The sequence below is a fragment of the Moschus berezovskii genome, chromosome 1 (assembly GCF_049115385.1).
Source record: "Moschus berezovskii isolate FMDL1 chromosome 1, NW_MosBer_1.0, whole genome shotgun sequence".
Lineage (NCBI taxonomy): Eukaryota > Metazoa > Chordata > Mammalia > Artiodactyla > Moschidae > Moschus > Moschus berezovskii.
In genome coordinates, this window is record NC_142460.1 from 158746648 (window position 1) to 158765411 (window position 18764).

The following is an 18764-nucleotide window of genomic DNA, read 5'->3' on the forward strand; positions in this document are numbered from 1 at the left end:
GAAAAGGTAGAGGGACCAGAGATCAAATTGACAACATCCGCTGGATCATGGAGAAAGCAAGAGAGTACCCGAAAAACCATCTATTTCTGCTTCATTGACTATGCCAAAGCCTTTGACTGTGTGGATCACAATAAACTGTGGAAAATTCTGAAAGAGATGGGAATCCCAGACCACCTGACCTGCCTCTTGAGAAACCTGTATGCAGGTCAGCAATCAACAGTCAGAACTGGACATGGAACAACAGGCTGGTTCCAAATAGGAAAAGGAGTACGTCAAGGTTGTATATTGTCACCCTGCTTATTTAACTTCTATGCAGAGTACATCATGAGGAACGCTGGGCTGGAAGAAGCACAAGCTGGAATCAAGTTTGCCGGGAGAAATATCAATAACCTCAGATATGCGGATGACACCACCCTTATGGCAGAAAGTGAAGAGGAACTCAAAAGCCTCTTGATGAAAGTGAAAGAGGAGAGTGAAAAGGTTGGCTTGAAGCTCAACATTCAGAAAACAAAGATCATGGCATCTGGCCCCATCACTTCATGGGAAATAGATGGGGAAACAGTGTCAGACTTAATTTTTTTGGGCTCCAAAATCAGTGCAGATGCTGATTGCAGCCATGAAATTAAAAGACGCTTACTCCTTGGAAGGAAAGTTATGACCAACCTAGACAGTATATTAAAAAGCAGAAACATTACTTTGCCAACAAAGGTCCGTCTAGTCAAGGCTATGGTTTTTCCCATGGTCATGTATGGATGTGAGAGTTGGACTGTGAAGAAAGTTGATCGCCGAAGAAATGATGCTTTTGAACTGTGGTGTTGGAGAAGACCCTTGAGAGTCCCTTGGACTGCAAGGAGATCCAACCAGTCCATTCTAGAGGAGATCAATCCTGGGTGTTCATTGGAAGGACTGATGCTAAAGCTGAAACTCCAATACTTTGGCCACCTCATGCGACGAGTTGACTCCCTGGAAAAGACTGATGCTGGGAGTGATTGGGGGCGGGAGGAGACGGGGACGACAGAGAATGAGATGGCTGGATGGCATCACCGACTCGATGGACATGAGTTTGAGAGAACTCCGGGAGTTGGTGATGGACAGGGAGGCCTGGCGCTGTGATTCATGGGGTCGCGAAGAGTTGGATACGACTGAGAGACTGAACTGAGCTGAACTGAACTGAACTTGTTTGGCAGTATCTTCGTTTTCCATTATCTCATTACTGGTGATGAGGCCTTTTTATTTCCCTTTATTCATTTCTGTGTCTGGTGTCTAATAGCTATCGTTGAATGAATATTGCATGAAGTATTTGTTGAAGGGGGAATGAGTGGAGAGAGGCAGGAAGCCATTCTGTTAGAGCAGTAATTCTTTGTCTTTTTTGGTACATATCAATAGTTCATATCAGAAGCAACCATTCTGTGTGCTTTATAGCTTTCTGTATGAAGAAAGTGTGTTTTTCTCTGTTTATTTATTGGTTGATCCAAGAAGTGTTAATTGAGCTCTCACTAAGCCTCAGTTGGGCCCACTTGAGGCCTCTTGGGCCAGGCCCTGGGTTTAGTGTTGGGGAGGAGGGAGTGAACAAACAGGTACTTTCCCTGCTTTCATGGAGTTTATAGTCTGCTATAACAGATATTAAACCAGAAATCCCTGCTAGAATGTAGGCTTCATGAAAGTAGGGATCTTTGTTTATTGTGTTCACTAGTGTATCACCAGTACTTGGCATAATTATCTGGCATATAATATACACTTAGTAAATAGTGTTGAATGAATAAATGAATTACATATATAAATATAAATTATAACAAGTGCTCTGAAGGAAAATGATGATCTTTGCCCTAAATTCTAAGTCTAACCTTATAGCAGAGTTTATATCTGCTAATCTTACTTGCTTATTAAAGTTAAATGAGATAATTTATTTAGACTGGTATTAAACTATTAAGTGCAAGCACGTGTACATTTTTATCTCACTTTTTACCTCATGTGCTGTACATATGTAAATATTGATTTTAATAGGTAACAAGGGTTGATCCTCAAATGCTCCATCCTTCTCTCATAAATCTGGGATTTCAAAGGTTTGTTCTGGCCGCTTGACACGGTGCTTTGCTCATTGTCAGTTCAGTTCAGTCGCTCAGTCGTGTCCGACTCTTTGCGACCCCATGAATCACAGCACGCTAGGCCTCCCTGTCCATCACCAACTCCTGGAGTTCACTCAAACTCATGTCCATACAGTCGGTGATGCCATCCAGCCATCTCATTCTCTGTCGTTCCCTTCTCCTCCTGCCCCCAATCCCTCCCAGCATCAGAGTATTTTCCAGTTAGTCAACTCGTCGCATGAGGTGCCCAAGTATTGGAGTTTCAGCTTCAGCATCAGTCTATCCAGTGAACACCCAGTTCAGTTCAGTTCAGTTGCTCAGTCGTGTCCGACTCTCCGCGACCCCATGAACCACAGCACGCCAGGCCTCCCTGTCCATCACCAACTCCCGGAGTTCAGTCAAACTCATGTCCACAGAGTCGGTGATGCCATCCAGCCATCTCATTCTCTGTCGTCCCCTTCTCCTCCCGCCCCCAGTAGGGACCACTGAATAGGTATATGCTCATAACATTGTTGCATGCCCAGTCTCTTCAAGAATTCTGAGGTGGTACAAGACTGCCACCTACTGTTGAATTGCTGAAGAGAAGCACAGTAACTAGTAAATACTTTGGGATCTGTGCATATTTATTCAGTCATCAGTGTTGGTTGCAGGTAATATTTAAATCGTACTTTCCACATATATCATGTAACTTGAGCCTCCCCTAGATCCTGGGATGTGGGTTTTCTTAATCCCATTTTATGGGTAAGTATTTGTATTCTATTATTTCCTCCATCTTTGGGAATGATAATGCTTCTCTTCCCTCCCCATTATTGAATCCTGGACTTCTACAGTTTTAACTTCTGATGTGATCTTTGAGTCGTGCTCAAAACTCCAAAAACGGGTGCCCTGTGGTTCTAAGGATTAGGGATTGTAATATTAGTAATAATGAACATGAAGTGAAGTGAGGTCGCTCAGTTGTATCTGACTCCTTGCGACCCCATCAACTGTAGCCTACCAGGCTCCTCCGTCCCTGGCATTCTCCAGGCAGGAATACTGGAGTGAGTTGCCATTTTCTTCTCCAAATAATGAACACAAATAGTAATAATAACTTGTATATTTGAGGGCAGGGAACTGACCTAAAAGGATTATATTTTCATGTAATTATTTTACCAACCTTTTCAGGAGGTAGTATTATAGTCATCTTATCCATCAGGAACTTGAGGCTCCAAAAGCACTGTTTTGCCTAAGGTCATACAGCTAGTTAATAAATGGTGGTACTGGCAGTTTTGATTTCAAGGTTATACTTTCCATCTCTTTACTGTGCTATCCTGTATCTTCTATACATGTAGACGTATATGGATCAATTTTTGAGTAGCAGCTTTTTGTCATGATGTGTATTCTTAATCATTGGGCTTTGAAAATACAGAACTATTGTGTCGGGTGTGGTCATTCAAAAGATTTTCATATTTAGGAAAGTTTGGAGTCTCTGATTGGACTCTGCTGATCCTGCAGCTAAGGGAGACATGGAAGGTAGCCCTTCCTTCTTGAGGGTATGCCATCTTGCCTTTGATTTCACACTTCATGCTGAATTTCTATGCTTTGCTTCTCCACTGCTGCAGAATTACTAGACTGAGGCGGTGTAATTAGAATGTGGTCAGGGTGGCCTGGGATAAGGTGGCTGTCCACTGACGAGATGAAAGGACATTGATTTGTAGTAATCTTGAGTATGAAGTTATTTGAGCCTACCAGCTTCTTGGTCTCTTGATTACTTAAAAAATACAGCATACTAAAATGCTTCAAGTGCTAACGATTTCTAATAAGTTCTATAAATGCCAAAAAGGTGGAATTAGGGAAGTAGAAGAGGCAAAATGTATTTGATTAAAGAGACTTGAACCAGGTAGGATATCCGTTCCCAAGCTTTGAGCGTGTTTGATTTGCTTTCATATGCCATCATCTGTAGGCCAGTTGATTATGGACCATCGTTAAAAGAATCCTGTCTTTATACTCCTTTTCTTAAAAGCAATCTAAATTGAGTGGCATGAGCTCTTAACTAAGTGTTGGTCCACAGTTCCCTAACATTGTATGAGATTCGAGACTGCTATCTATGGTATTTGAAGAATGCTACATTTGTGAATGACTGATGCGATGAATTGCCTGATGATTGTGGAGATAGGAAAGAAAAAGAATACAGCTCTGCATTATGAGGTAGAGTAAAAATTTAGTGTGAAACATTTGTGATGGAGATCCATGCGTTATTGTGATCTCTGTTAAGGTTTTAGGCTGGTTATAATGGCTCCATGCATTTTGTATGTATTGAAAAAGGAAATTTCTCATTGAAGCTGACTTGCCAAGTATTTCTCTTTTAAAAATTATTTGCAGCATCAGTGCCAGCAGTAGTTCCCAAGGGCTTTCTCAGCCATCTACCCAGACGACTCAGTATCTGAGAGCCGACACACCCAACAATGCAACTCCTATTACCAGTAAGAGTTAATTTAATTCTAAAAGTTAAAGATGATTTACTGAAGTTGTTTATGGTCTGTCTGTCCTTGGTCCTGTGTGGTTAATTACTTATGGGACATATGCCATGCTACATTCATAGAATCTTAACATGCACAGAATTAGGTTTAAACTTTTGTTTCCTAGAACATTGAATGAAACTTTCCAAAATTAGAGCATTAAAATTTTAGGTTTAGTTGTTAAAATTAGTTTTAGGGAGGTTTCTATAGATGATGTTAAAAGGGCTACTGAATCATTTCTGTTCAAATTCAGGTGGATTTTCAAGTAGTTAGAGTAAGCCGCTGAGCTGTATGAAGACGGAGATTTGGATTTTAATGAATTATTTGATGGCTTCACGGGCTGTCGTAAGGACTTTGCATTGTTTTCTGATCATGACGGGAAACTAGCTGCCGTTGGAGATCTAATTTATTTTGAACAGGATTTTAATGAAAGTTTTTATACTGTAACTGTTTGGGAAAATATAATCATTCTTGGAGAATAATTTAGACATAATGAGGATTGAGAAATGTCATTCACCAAACAAGAAACAACACAATCATCAGGATAGACAGTGGGCCACAAGTCAGGACTTAACTCAGTGGTGCCATTGATTAATTAGGTTCTTGTAGGCAAGTTACCTTTATCTCCCTTGGACTGACATTTACTTTCTAGTAAACTAAAATTAAAAATATCTGTTCTTTGACTTCCCTGGTGGTCCAGTGGTTAAGAATCTGCCTGCCAGTACAGGGTACACAGGTTTGATCCCTGGACTGGGAAGATCCTACAGGCTGCAAAGCAACTAAGCCCGTGGACCACAACTGCTGAGCCTGCCTGCTGCAAAATACTGAAGCCTGCATGCCTTAGAGCCTATGCTCTGCAACCAGAGAAGCCATCACAGTGAGAAGCCATGCACTGCATCTAGAGAGCAGCTCCCGCACACCACAACTAGAGACAAGGCCAGGCACAGCAATCAAGACCCAGCACAGCCCCCAAATAAACAAATGATCCTAGGAGTGAATGCAAATTGTAAAGTCAGTTAAAAAAATGATAACATTATTTTAGAAATAAGAATATCTGTTCTTCACCCAGTGCCCTCCTATGGTCTTTCAGTATTGTTTCTCATTAAGAAGAATCAGGATTCTTTGGAGAAATGGATGATCTTGGGACTGGGTCAGGAATAAGTAAGATAACCTGGGACATTTGCTGAGCCAAAAATCAAGGAAACTACTAAAGACAAAAGCATTCTGAAATGGAACTATTGAGCATCAAAAAGAATAATGACTGCAATAGATTGACGTGATATAAATGTGAAATACAGAAATGTGTAAAAATCCACAAATTTGTAGTGATACTTTTTTAAAAAAAAGTTCATTATGGGAGTTAACTGAGGCACCAATAATACCTTAAACTGACAGCTGAGCATGAACTATTTTGCAGTACCCAGATAGTGCTGGCTTATGAAGGGAACATGTTTTTTTTTTTTTTACAGAAGAATCCCAGCTGATAAATGCAGAAGGAATGATAGAATCAGAAAATCATACTTGTATCCCCTAATAAAATACTTGATTCAGGAAAAGATTGTTGATGTTTTAAACTGTATGAACAAAGGGAGATAGGGAGCTTTACCATTTGAGGAATCATAGTGTTACTGCATGAATCCGCTACTGAAACTTAGCATCATTAAAAGTAGGATAACTAGGTAGTTTGTATTCCCTGGTGGAATATTCTTGTCTTCTTCCCCCGCGGAGAGTTAACTTGGATCTAATCAAGGCTATAAGACTGACTTTCAGTTTACAGGGATAGAGGAACGAGTTAGATGACACTAGAAGAATCAGATGCTGGACTTTTCTCCAGGGTAGTTGATCTAGTTTCTTTAGTAAGATGTGGCAGGAAAAACGAGAGGGGAAATAAGGGGCATTGTAGCTTAAAAGAAATGTAAGAGAAATCATAGCAGCAGTTAACATCTCCACCAAGGAAAGAAACATGTATGTCCCTCAGGATATATAATGATAGATGTGAGGGTAGTTCAGACTATTCCTAAGAAACACATCATTGCTTTAAATGTTTAGCTTTGCTCTTTAGAGTCATTTCTTAATTGTGGATATAACCTTAAAGAGGTAGATAAGCAAATTATTATATATGCTAAAAGCAAAATGCATTTAAAAAGTAAGTGGAAGTGCAGTTATTTTTTGACAGATTTTTAAATTTACCACCGATGAGTTTACTTGTTTTTGTAGACATTACCTTAAGGAGATAGATACTTCATTTCTTATGTATGATACAAAATAAATAGTGTTTTTTAAAAAAACCAATAGAAATATATTTGCCTATAAATAGAAAAAGAGAAAGGAGCAGAAAAAATACTTGAAGATAAAGGAGTCAAGAGTTTTCAAAAATAGCAAAACACAATAGTATACCGATGGAAGAAACTCAGAGAACTCCAGGAAGGATTAAACACTCATATATACTAGACATACACACACACACCCCTAGAGGTATCATGGTCAAATTGCTGATCAGTGGGATCAGATTTTGGGATCAGATTTTGTCATCCTAATGCATCCTTTTATAATAAAATTTTTCAGAGCTTTTCATATCGTTCTTCCAGCAGCCACTGATAATCATTGTCTGAGTCCACCCATTCTTTGAGGATTTTTCTTCCCTAAAATACCATTCCAATTTCTGCTTGCTAATAACACTAGATCTTCCTTTTATTCTAACTTTTTTTGTCGCAATGAGAATTTTCATTTATGGCCAGAAATTTTGTTTTGCTATCAACATATTAAGAATGAGTATGAATCAAGGGAACCAAAAAATGAATATGGATCTCACAATGGTATGACTAGGCTGTATGGATACTAGAATGAATAAACCAATTATATATATATATATATATATACATATATACATATATACACACACACTTTTTTTTTAAAGAAAAGATATTTTTACAAACATCTCTTCATTTGAGAAATTTTTTGGTTAGGAGACTATATTAGAAAATCTTTGGAGAAAAAAGCAGTTCATTCAAGGGATTGGATTAATTCCATGAGTCAAAGCTTGTTTCATTTGGCAGAAAAGCAATTGAAGTGGTATTAATAAAATATTATTTTTAGTGTTTCTTGGTTTAATTCTGGATTTTAAGGTTTTGGGGTAGGTGGGAAAGTGTTTCTTTAAAATTAGTATGGCCTTCATTACTAATTCTCCCTGTATGTGCCTTTTTTCTTTTGGATTCTTACCTTCATTTGTTTCTGTGACTTGAGTCCTGGGGTTCTAACTCAACTAGTTGATCCTGATGCCATAAGAAGGTATTTATATTTCTTGGTTTGGCTTTGTTGGCTCCTCAGGTTATCCTACCTTGCGGATAGAGAAGAACGACCTGAGAAGTGTCACTCTTTTGGAGGCAAAAGCTAAGGTGAAGGATATCGCAATATCCAGGGAGAGGATAACTCTAAAAGATGTACTTCAAGAAGGTATCTATTCTTTCAAAATCAGGTTTTCAAGGAAGATTTACTGTTAGTATAAATATTATTTTGTTTCAGATTTTAAGAATTTCATCTCATTTCATCCCTAAGGATAGAAAGCATTTCAGTTCAGTTCAGTCGCACAGTCGTGTCCAACTCTTTGCAACCCCATGAACTGCAACACACCAGACCTCCCTGTCCATCACCAACTCCCGGAATCCACCCAAACCCATGTCTGTCGAGTCAGTGATGCCATCCAACCATCTCATCCTCTGTCTTCCCCTTCTCCTCCTGCCCTCAGTCTTTCCCAGCATCAGGGTCTTTTCAAATGAGTCAGCTCTTCGCATCAGGTGGCCAAAGGATTGGAGTTTCAGCTTCAACATCAGTCCTACCAATGAACACCCAGGACTGATCTCCTTTAGGATGGACTGGTTGGATCTCCTTGCAGTCCGAGGGACTCTTCAAGAGTCTTCTCCAACACCACAGTTCAAAAGCATCAATTGTTTGACGCTCAACTTTCTTTTATAGTCCAACTGTCACATCCACACATGACCACTGGAAAAACCATAGCCTTGACTAGATGGACCTTTGTTGGCAAAGTAATGTCTCTGCTTTTTAATATGCTGTCTAGGTTGGTCATAACTGTCCTTCCAAGGAGTAAGCGTCTTTTAATTTCATGACTGCAGTCACCATCTGCAGTGATTTTGGAGCCCAGAAAAATAAAGTTAGCCACTGTTTCCACTGTTTTCCCGTCTATTTGCCATGAAGTGATGGGACCGGATGCCATGATCTTAGTTTTCTGAATGTTGAGCTTTAAGCCAACTTATTCACTCTCTTCTTTCACTTTCATCAAGAGGCTTTTTAGTTCCTCTTCACTTTCTGCCATAAGGGTGGTGTCATCTGCATATCTGAGGTTATTGATATTTCTTCCGGCAATCTTGATTCCAGCTTGTGCTTCATCCAGCCCAGCGTTTCTCAGGATGTACTCTGCATATAAGTTAAATAAGCAGGGTGACAATATACAACCTTGACGTACTCCTTTTCCTATTTGGAACCAGTGTGTTGTTCCATGTCCGGTTCTAACTGTTGCTTCCTGACCTGCATACAGGTTTCTCAAGAGGCAGGTCAGGTAGAAAGCAGTGCACAATTTATTTCCTCTATAAAACTGATCTTTATTTTCCCTTTCTTTAGATTTTTAACTTGCCTTATTAAGTTTTGGTACAGTTTTGATATTCAAGTATATTAAAGCATGATTATTAGTGTTTATCACCTTTAAAAGGATTTTTCCTGTTTAGTTCTTGTCCAAAGATGATCACTTGCTCACAGGCCTTTTTGAAACATTCTAAGTAATATTCTCTGAGATGGAAAGTGTAGGGGTTCCAGCAGAAGGAGATGCATCGGTATTGGAGTTATGCCCAAATTCCATTCTCAGTCCCAGAGTTTATTACCTACGTGACCTTAGAGAAATCATTTCCTGTCTTCCATAGTCAGTTTCCTTGTCTGTAAATATGGGCTTATGTTTTCTACTTAAACATGAAGATTAGATGAACTGATGTACATTAAATGAACTAACACATGATAGGTGTTTGAGAGATAAGACCCTGCCCTTCCCTGTTTGCTGGTCCTTGCTTTCTTTTTCGAGTTTCAGGGTATTGACTAGGGACAATGTTGAAAGAAGAGGACAGAAATTAATAGTAAAATACTTTACTGAACTCTTCAAGTTGTTAAATAGACTAACTTTCCCCTTTCCATAACTCAGTTTGAAGTGTTTTGGATGCATGTGAGTCATTCTGAATTCATCTATCAGTTAGAGATGCTTGTTTGTCAGTCACAGCTAAGGGAGGGGCTTGAAGTGTCCCAGAGGCAAATAGGCATTAATGGAAGCAGATTTTTTTGTGTGTGTTTTTGACTGTATAAGGAGAGTCCGTTTTTCTCCTTTGTCATTGCTCTGAGGCTAAGTCTAGAAACTCATAAATGTCTCTATGGATAGCCCTTTACTGAGCTACAGTGCTCCTAGCTATATCGTTAGTTTGTTTAGGCTATTTCAGAATGAATTCTCATAGACAGTTTAAATACGTCTTTTCTAAAAGCAAGGTAAGATGTTTTGTAGTTTAAAAAGAACAAAAATAAAGATTTGAGTCTTTTTATACTAGGGCTGGAGTAATGTTGATCACATTTGGCCTTGTTATGTTTAACAGAAAGTTTTGTACTTATAATTTTATGAACATTATCACACGATCTCAGTAATTATTGTTTTTCCTTCTAGGTACTTTTGGGCGTATTTTCCATGGGATTTTAGTAGATGAAAAAGATCCAAATAAAGAAAAACAAGCATTTGTGAAAACAGTTAAAGGTAAGATTTGTTCCCATCCTGTCTCCATAATGCTTTTCTATCTAAGGTGCTTTATGCCAGTGAAATTGTTTCAGATTTTCAAAGTGTGACAGACCTTTCAATCAGTCTATGTTAATTTAGCTCATACAGCCTAACTTTTAGGAGATTTGTGTTGTTCTTATTAAGGTATAGAAAATAGAAGCTAATAGTTAAGACATTATGCATTTGTTAGATAGTACTCAAAAGTAAAAGTCACTCAGTCATATCTGACTCTTTGAGACCCCATGGACTATAGAGTCCATGGAATTCTCCAGGCCAGAATATTGGAGTGGGTAGGCTTTCCCTTCTCCAGGGGATCTTCCCAACCCTTGGATCTAACCCAAGTCTCCCACATTACAGGCGGATTCTTTACCAGCTGAGTCACATGGGAAGCCCCAGATGGTACTCAGACTTCCAGTTAAACTGCATCCACTTAACTTCTTTTTTCCTATATCTAATAATTTGTTTTTCCTAGATTCCAATTATTTGGTTTTTTCCTTCTTAAAAAACATCTCAGCACCCCCTATCCCTAGTACTGAGGAATTGTAAAGAAAAAGATGAACCACTGTACCTTATGTGAATAGCTGTTATTTGCCTTCCTCTCACTCCCGGTACCCCCTTTTTTTGCTATTATATATAATTTGCAGAAAGTATCCGTTTGTCTGTGTTCTATCTTGGTAGAGTTTTACAGATATAGCCATAGTTAGAATTGCTGTCCCACGAGGTATTTACATGGGAAATTTTGATAGTTGTTGCCAGATTGTTTTCTAAAAGTGCTTAGTTTATATTTTCATGAACAGAATACATATTTTCACATATTGACCTTTTGGAGAAATGTATTGCTTAGATTTTCGCTTACTGATTTATATAAAATTTTCAGTTAGAGGTTCTCTATAAAAATATACTAGAATATTTTTAATATGGCTTATTGCCTAATACTGATAAATTAGCAAACCTTTTTATGATATTAAAATTTTAATGATTTATGATTGGTATTTGTAAAAGCTTAAAAGTCCCTTGGACTGCAAGGAGATCCAGTCAGTCCATCCTAAAGGAGATCAGTCCTGAATATTCATTGGAAGGACTGATGCTGAAGCTGAAACTCCAATACTTTGTCCACCTCATGCAAAGAGTTGACTCACTGGAAAAGACTCTGATACTGGGAGGGATTGAGGGCAGGAGGAGAAGGGGAAGACAGAGGATGAGATGGTTGGATGGCATCACTGACTTGCTGGACATGAGTTTGGGTAAACTCTGGGAGTTGGTGATGGACAGGGAGGCCTGGTGTGCTGCAGTCCATGCGGTCTCAGAGTTGGACACAACTGAGCAACTGAACTGAACTGAACTAAAATAATTCTTAGTTGAGTCTGTTTGCTTATTTTAAGAGAAGGGATAAATGTGGTAATTTAAAGAGTGCTTAATGCCTGACAGTGTCTGATACAAGGTGAGATAACTAGAATATTTTGGAAAAACAAATTTAGCATTTCAAATGAAGAAATTGAGGGCAAAACTAAATTCGGTTTTATGAGTAGGAGGTGACAATTTTATGAAGTTCACAACGTTAACTTACAAGAACTTATATTTAATGTTAATTTATCAGAACTTATGTTTCTAAATTTACTTAAAGGAGTTCTTGGAAAGTATGAAGGGCTTATGTTTATCATTTCTAAAAAGTTGGATTGTACTAGTCTAACCAAAAAAATCTTAGGAATTTACTTTCTTTTAATTTAGCAAAATTGTTTAAGGATGCTACAAACACAAACTTAACACTTTTCTAAACAAATGGTTTAACTTACTGTGTTCAATATTTATTCATTCACTTATTCTAACTGTAAAACACTTGAAAATTGATATTTAAGTTTGGTCCCACTAGATTTTCTGACTAGTGTTGAAGGATACTTTACATATTACTCTTTGTAAATGTAAAATTTGAACCCTAATTTTAATAACATCTGTCTTTTGTTACACTTCCTCCACTTTTTAAAGGAAACATTTCCCTTTAATTCTAATATTTCTTCTGAGGTTTGTAAATATTCTATGGATAATTTAGAACTGAGCTGTTATTAATTTGTTCTGATTAAATGTAGAATTAACTAAAGAGGTTTCTATACAGAATTGGGTTAATTTAGTCTGCTGCCTCACATGTGCTTGGTGATACACCAGCTGCCTGGGTCTGGATTATCTTGTTGGGGAGAGGTGGAGGGTGCCGTTATTCGGGCTGTAGACTTTGACTTCTCCTGTTTACAGCTCCCGTGTCTCTGTGGTTCAGTTTCTTCAGAGAAAAACTTTGGGTTAACTGCCAGACCTGGGGGCCCAACAGCTTTCAATGTCCCTCATCAGCGGCTCCCCCTTTGACAGGCTAGAGCCTCAGGCTGGCCTTTGGTGGCCTTCGGTGCATCCAGGGCTGAGTCCCTTCAGGGGTCCTGAGAAGCACTGACCACTCCTTCAACCGTGTCCCATCTTGCACATAGGGTCACAAAGAGTTGGACACGACTAAGCACACATGAGTGCATCATGGAAAAGTTTGTTGAAATATCTGATGTGTGTTGTCTACTTTCCCTTTGTTTGTAGTTTAATACTACAAATGACAGTGATTTCATTACTGTCATTTTAGAGGAGTCCTAGGAAGATGGGGTTAAAGGTTAGTGATCAAGTCATACTGTATAAATGGCAGTTAGGGTTGGGCTTTGACTGTTGAAGAGCTGGTGATGTGTAGTCTTTTTGGTAATAACAATATTAGGAAGAGTAGTGGTGGTGGTCAGTGGCACCCCACTCCAGTACTCTTGCCTGGAAAATCCCATGGGTGGAGGAGCCTGGTAGGCTGCGGTCCATGGGGTCGCCAAGAGTCGGACACGACAGCGTCTTCACTTTCACTTTTCACTTTCATGCATTGGAGAAGGAAATGGCAACCCACTCCAGTGTTCTTGCCTGGAAAATCCCAGGGATGGGGGAGCCTGATGGGCTGCCGTCTATGGGGTCGCACAGAGTCGGACATGACTGAAACGACTTAGCAGCAGCAGGATTGGAATAGGGGCAAAAAGGAAATAATAGTGATAAGAAAACACAATGCAGATACTGGGACTGTTTCACAAGATAAGATTTCTCTGTCTGTATACATTTGCATTGTAGTCACTTGCTTGTTTCTGTATCTTACCGCTGTAATTATAATGTTCTCTCTGAGTTATACGGAAACCAGAGAAAGCACAGTGAGTCCTTAGCCAAGATACGGTCATGGTTTGTGTGGGAAACATGGAGGAAGTGTACTGACCACAGTATTTACTTTAAAATTGTTCGATAGCTCCACATGATTGAGTGTCTCTGAGATTTATTCTTTTGGAATGCTATTTTTATATTTTAATTGAAGCCACATAGAGCTGACAAAGTTCTCTCACAAATCTGTGTGCTTTGTTACATGCTGTACAATTAGAAGTACAGCTAAAAATGCAAAAATAAGTTTTTAAAAGATCAGTGATCTTTTCTTTAGGCATAAGCACAAAATTGGAGTTTGGCTTCTTAAAAAGTTCATAATTTTTCACAGAAACTTAATGGATATGCTAATATAAATTTCCAGAGATTGAAATTAGGAATCTGAATTTCACATATTGAATATTGTGAAATTGAATTCCATAAAATAAATGAATTGAGGTTATTGGTATTAAGTTCTCATTTTTCTTTTGTAACTTCTAATTTTTTATAAATTAGAAATAAGTAGGCTTTTAAACTGTGGTGTTGGAGAAGACTCTTGAGAGTCCCTTATACTGCAAGGAGATCCAACCAGTCCATTCTAAGGGAGATCAATCCTGGATGTTCATTGGAGGGACTGATGCTAAAGCTGAAACTGCAATACTTTGGCCACCTCATGCGACGAGTTGACTCACTGGAAAAGACTCTGATGCTGGGAAAGGTTGGGGGCGGGAGAAGAAGGGGACGACCGAGAATGAGATGGCTGGATGGCATCACCGACTCTGTGGACATGAGTTTGAGTGTACTCCGGGAGTTGGTGATGGACAGGGAGGCCTGGCGTGCTGTGATTCATGGGGTCGCGGAGAGTCGGACACGACTGAGCGACTGAACTGAACTGAACTGAGGCTTTTAAAAAATCATTTTGTTCTTTCTTGAAACTTTTAGAATGTAAATTACTGTGTAGTATTCTTTTCAAATACATACATTTTGACTTAGACCTTTGAATATTTAAAATTAAAAGGCTAGGGCCAAACTGGGTAAAGAATCCAGGAAAATGATTTTTCCTTACTAAGTGTATAAAATTATTTTCCCCCAAAGTTTTCTTAACTCATTATCCAGCTCACGTGTCCCTTGCTTAATAGAACATGCTTATCAAAGTTAAGAACTTGAAAAGTTATGCAAAACATGACACTGAAATTACTTATTTTACTTGGATCTCTATACCAGCTGGCAGGAAGATAAACTCTTACCAATTAGGTGCAGACCTCCAACTATACTAGTTTTAAATTCTAAAAAATCCTTCCAGCCTCCAAATACTGATTGTTCTGACCATAATTTGCTTAAAAATTATTTATATTACAGAAAGAGTAAAAAAGACATATCCTGCCATTTACTGAATGATCCTAAATTTTAAACAGTTTCTAAACAACTGAAATTTATTTCCACAGACATTGGGGTAAAGTGATTTTTCCAAAGTAGCAAGTGTTTCAAGTCCTTGGGTTTGTGTCTACCCATTTTGTATTCCTGCAGAAGTTTTAAGTGAAGCCATCTGGAGTGATTCCATGGGTTAGTCTTGGAAGTCAGTGAAATTAATAATTGTTCAGCTTTGACAGCTTCACTTTTAAGGAATGAGTATGTAATCATGGTGCTTGTGTTTAGTGGTCTGGATTTTATTGATGGTTCAACATTTTCCTAGGTAGGATTGGAAGCTGGATGATGGCGTTTCCAATCTTTGTCTCTTCTCCCTCCTACTGCATTGATCATAAGATGTGTAGATTATTATTACTATTTTTTTTTTTACTGTTGACATACATTATTGGTTTCTTTGAAAGTTTTTAAAGATATACTCTTGACTTTGTTTTTGATATCTAAAAACCATTTTAAAAAATTAAAATTCATTTTCAGTTATATAATGAAAATATACTATTCACTTGATGGAAATGTTCTTTTCAAACAGGAAAGAAAATCCTCTGTTCTATTAACATAGAGGAATCCTTATAGATTTGTACAAATATTTGATGGCTTTGGATTCTTTTGAAGGTGTTGACTAAAAAGATATTAATAAATTGCATTATCATGTTTTATTTCAAAATCATTGAACTAAAAGTCAGTTTTAGTTCTGTTTGTTACCTGGAGAGAAAACCATGAGTTCAGAAGCTAAAAATAAAATGGAATAATCCTACTAATTTTGACTAGTATATTAAAATTAAATATTTTTCTACTAATGTAGTGGTAGTTCTTTTTGTTTGTTTTTACTACATAGAGGTAAGAAGGAAACAATAAAATGCACCACAGTCTCCTGTGGTCATTCTTTTCTAGTTGTATGTTTGTAAAGTTAGAAAATTTAAATGGGGCAGAAAAGTACAAAATGTAGCTCTCCTACCTCTAAAAGTAGCCACCCTAAACAATTTCTTATGATTCTTTACCAGTAAGAAGAAAAACATCCAAATATATGTAATTTTCAAAAACCATTTTTGAAATAATTTTATTGGAGTATAGTTGATTCACAGTGTTGTGTTAGTTTCTGCTGTGTAGCAGAGTGAATTAGTTATACATACACATAGGTCCACTGTTTTAGATTCTTTTCCCATATATGTAGGTCATTACACAGTACTGATTTGAGTTCCCTGTGCTATACAGTAAATTCTTGTTACTTATTTTATATATAGCAGTGCGTGTAAGTCAGTCTCCTGGTTTATCCCTCTTTCCCTTCCCCGCTTAGTAACCGTAAGTTTGTTTTCTACGTCTGTGACTATTTCTGTTTTGTAAAGAGGTTTATTTGTATGATTTTTTTAGATTCCACATATGACCTTATCATGTGATATTTGCCTTTTTCTGTCTGACTTAATTCACTCAGTATGACAGTCTCTAGGTCCATCTTTATTGCTGCAAATGGTGTTATTTCATATTTTTTTATGACTGAGTAATATTCCATGTATATATGTACCACATCTTCTTTATCTATTCCTCTGTTGATGGACATCCAGATAAATTTGATTTTGAAATGTAGCTGATCACATAAACACAGTTTTTTACCTTGCTTTTAAATTTTAATGTATCTTGTAAATATTCCTCTGTCAGCGCATGTAAATCTGAATTTTTAAATTAAGATATCTGCATAATGTTCTTGCATGCTAAAATTTAACTACGTCTCTGTTGATGGGCACTTTGGTTTTTGGTTGTTTTGAGTTTTTTGCTGTTACAATTGAACAGTATTCTTGTTAAGTTATGTGTAGATGAGTTTTTGTGAGTAGACTTTTAGTAGTGGGATTGATGATGGTACATGGTATATGTATTTAAAAATTTTGTTAGATGTTGCTTCCTCTGCCTACCCAAGATGCTGTTCATGAGCCTGTTTCCTTACACTTTTGCCCAAACTGGCAGGTAGCTGACTTTTTTGTCTCTTCCAATCTTAAGAGGAAAATGGCATCTCCTAGTTTAATTTGCTGGTGACTCAGACAGTAAAGAATCCCCCTGCAATGCAGGAGACCCGGGTTCGATCCCTAGGTTGGGCAGATCCCCTGGAGAAGGAAATGGCTACCCACTCCCTTGAGAATTCTTGCCTTGAGAAGTTCCATGGACAGAGGAGCCTGGCGGGCTACAGTCTGTGGGGTCACAGAGTCAGACAAAACTGAGTGACTTTCACAGTTTAATTTGCGTTTCTTTATTTAGGAATGAGGCAGAAAATCCTTTTTTAATTTTGCTGTTTCTCTATGTTTCTTTTTTAAGTAAACTGTTTATATCCTTTGCCTTTTTTTCAGATGTTTTTTTCCTGTTGTATGAGCTCTAAGGGAGGGAAATTGGCCCTTTATATGCCTTATGTGTTGCAGATATTTATCCAGCCTATTACTTTCTGAAATCTTATTTAATTTTAACTTTATGTAGTCAAGCTTACTTGACTACAAACGCCTTACTGGCATTTGTAAATATTGACCTTGTCAGTGAGATTCTATGTTCTACAGTGGAATTTTAGGCTAGACCTGTTAGATTTACCCAAAATTTTTAATGAAAATTTACCATATAGTCTGTTATTCAGTCACTAAGTCACATCTGACTTTTTGTGACTCCATGGACTATAGGCACGCCAGGCTCCTCTGTGTACCACTATCTCCTGGAGTTTGCTCAAATTCATCTCAATCAAAATTCCAGCAGGTTTTTCTCATAGAAATAGAAAAACTGATGCTAAAATTAATGTGGAAATGTTAAAGATAAAAAATCGCCAGAATAATCTTGAAAGAGAACAAATTTGGAGAATTTATACTATACTTGATTTTCAAATATACTAGAAAGCTGCAGTAATCAAGAAAGTGTTATAGACTTAAGATTGATGGAACAGATTCAGTTCAGTTCAGTCGCTCAGTTGTGTCTGACACTCTGCAACACCATGAAATGCAGCACGACAGGCTTTCCTGTCCTTCATTATCTCCCAGAATTTGCTCAAACTCATGTCCATTGGGTCAGTGATGCCATCCAACCATCTCATCCTCTGTCGTCCCCTTCTCCTCCCGCCCTCAATCTTTCCCAGCATCAAGGTCTTTTCTAATGAGTCAGCTATTCTCATCAGGTGGCCAAAGTACTGGAGTTTCAGTTTCAGCATCAGTCCTTCCAATGAACACCCAGGACCAATCTCCTTTAGGATGGACTTGTTGGATCTCCTTGAAGTTCAAGGGACTCTCAAGGGTCCTCTTCAGCACCACAATTTAAAAGCATCAATTCCTTGGCTCTCAGCCTTCTTTGAGATAGTTCCTTACTAATATCAGAAAACATTGGTGTCATACATGTAATATTATCATACTATATATGACAATATTGTTTTCTTTATATATAGATCAAGCTTCTGAAATTCAGGTGACAATGATGCTCACTGAAAGTTGTAAGCTCCGAGGTCTTCATCACAGGTGAGAGGAGAAACCACTCAGCATTTAAGCCTTAAATACACTTAATATATGGTAACATAGTATGCTACGTTTTTAAAAAATGTTGTAATGTGTTCTTAATTGAAAGCCTTTTGGGAATAGCTTAATTTTTTTCCTGAATATAAAAATGAAATGCATGCTCATTGCACAAAATTTAAAAACATAATAAAATGTAAAGAAGAGGCCCACATCTAGATATTTATAGCTGAGCCTTCAGGAAAGGGCTTATATTTATGTGTATATTTCCCTTTAAAAAGTAGGATAATGATAT

General features: G+C 37.8%; 1 protein-coding gene across 2 annotated transcripts in view; it reads left to right on the plus strand.

Annotated features, from left to right (window-relative positions):
- RYK (receptor like tyrosine kinase) overlaps nucleotides 1–18764 on the plus strand; it is a 120116-nt gene that overhangs the window by 56350 nt on the left and 45002 nt on the right. Inside the window, exons 7-10 of one of the 2 annotated variants that reach the window (XM_055413402.2) lie at nucleotides 4443–4543; nucleotides 7898–8032; nucleotides 10290–10376; nucleotides 18406–18475. In XM_055413402.2, the coding sequence (XP_055269377.2) occupies nucleotides 4443–4543; nucleotides 7898–8032; nucleotides 10290–10376; nucleotides 18406–18475 (393 nt within the window). The remainder of the gene's footprint in view (nucleotides 1–4442; nucleotides 4544–7897; nucleotides 8033–10289; nucleotides 10377–18405; nucleotides 18476–18764) is intronic. The other variant, XM_055413411.2, reaches the window with a different exon arrangement.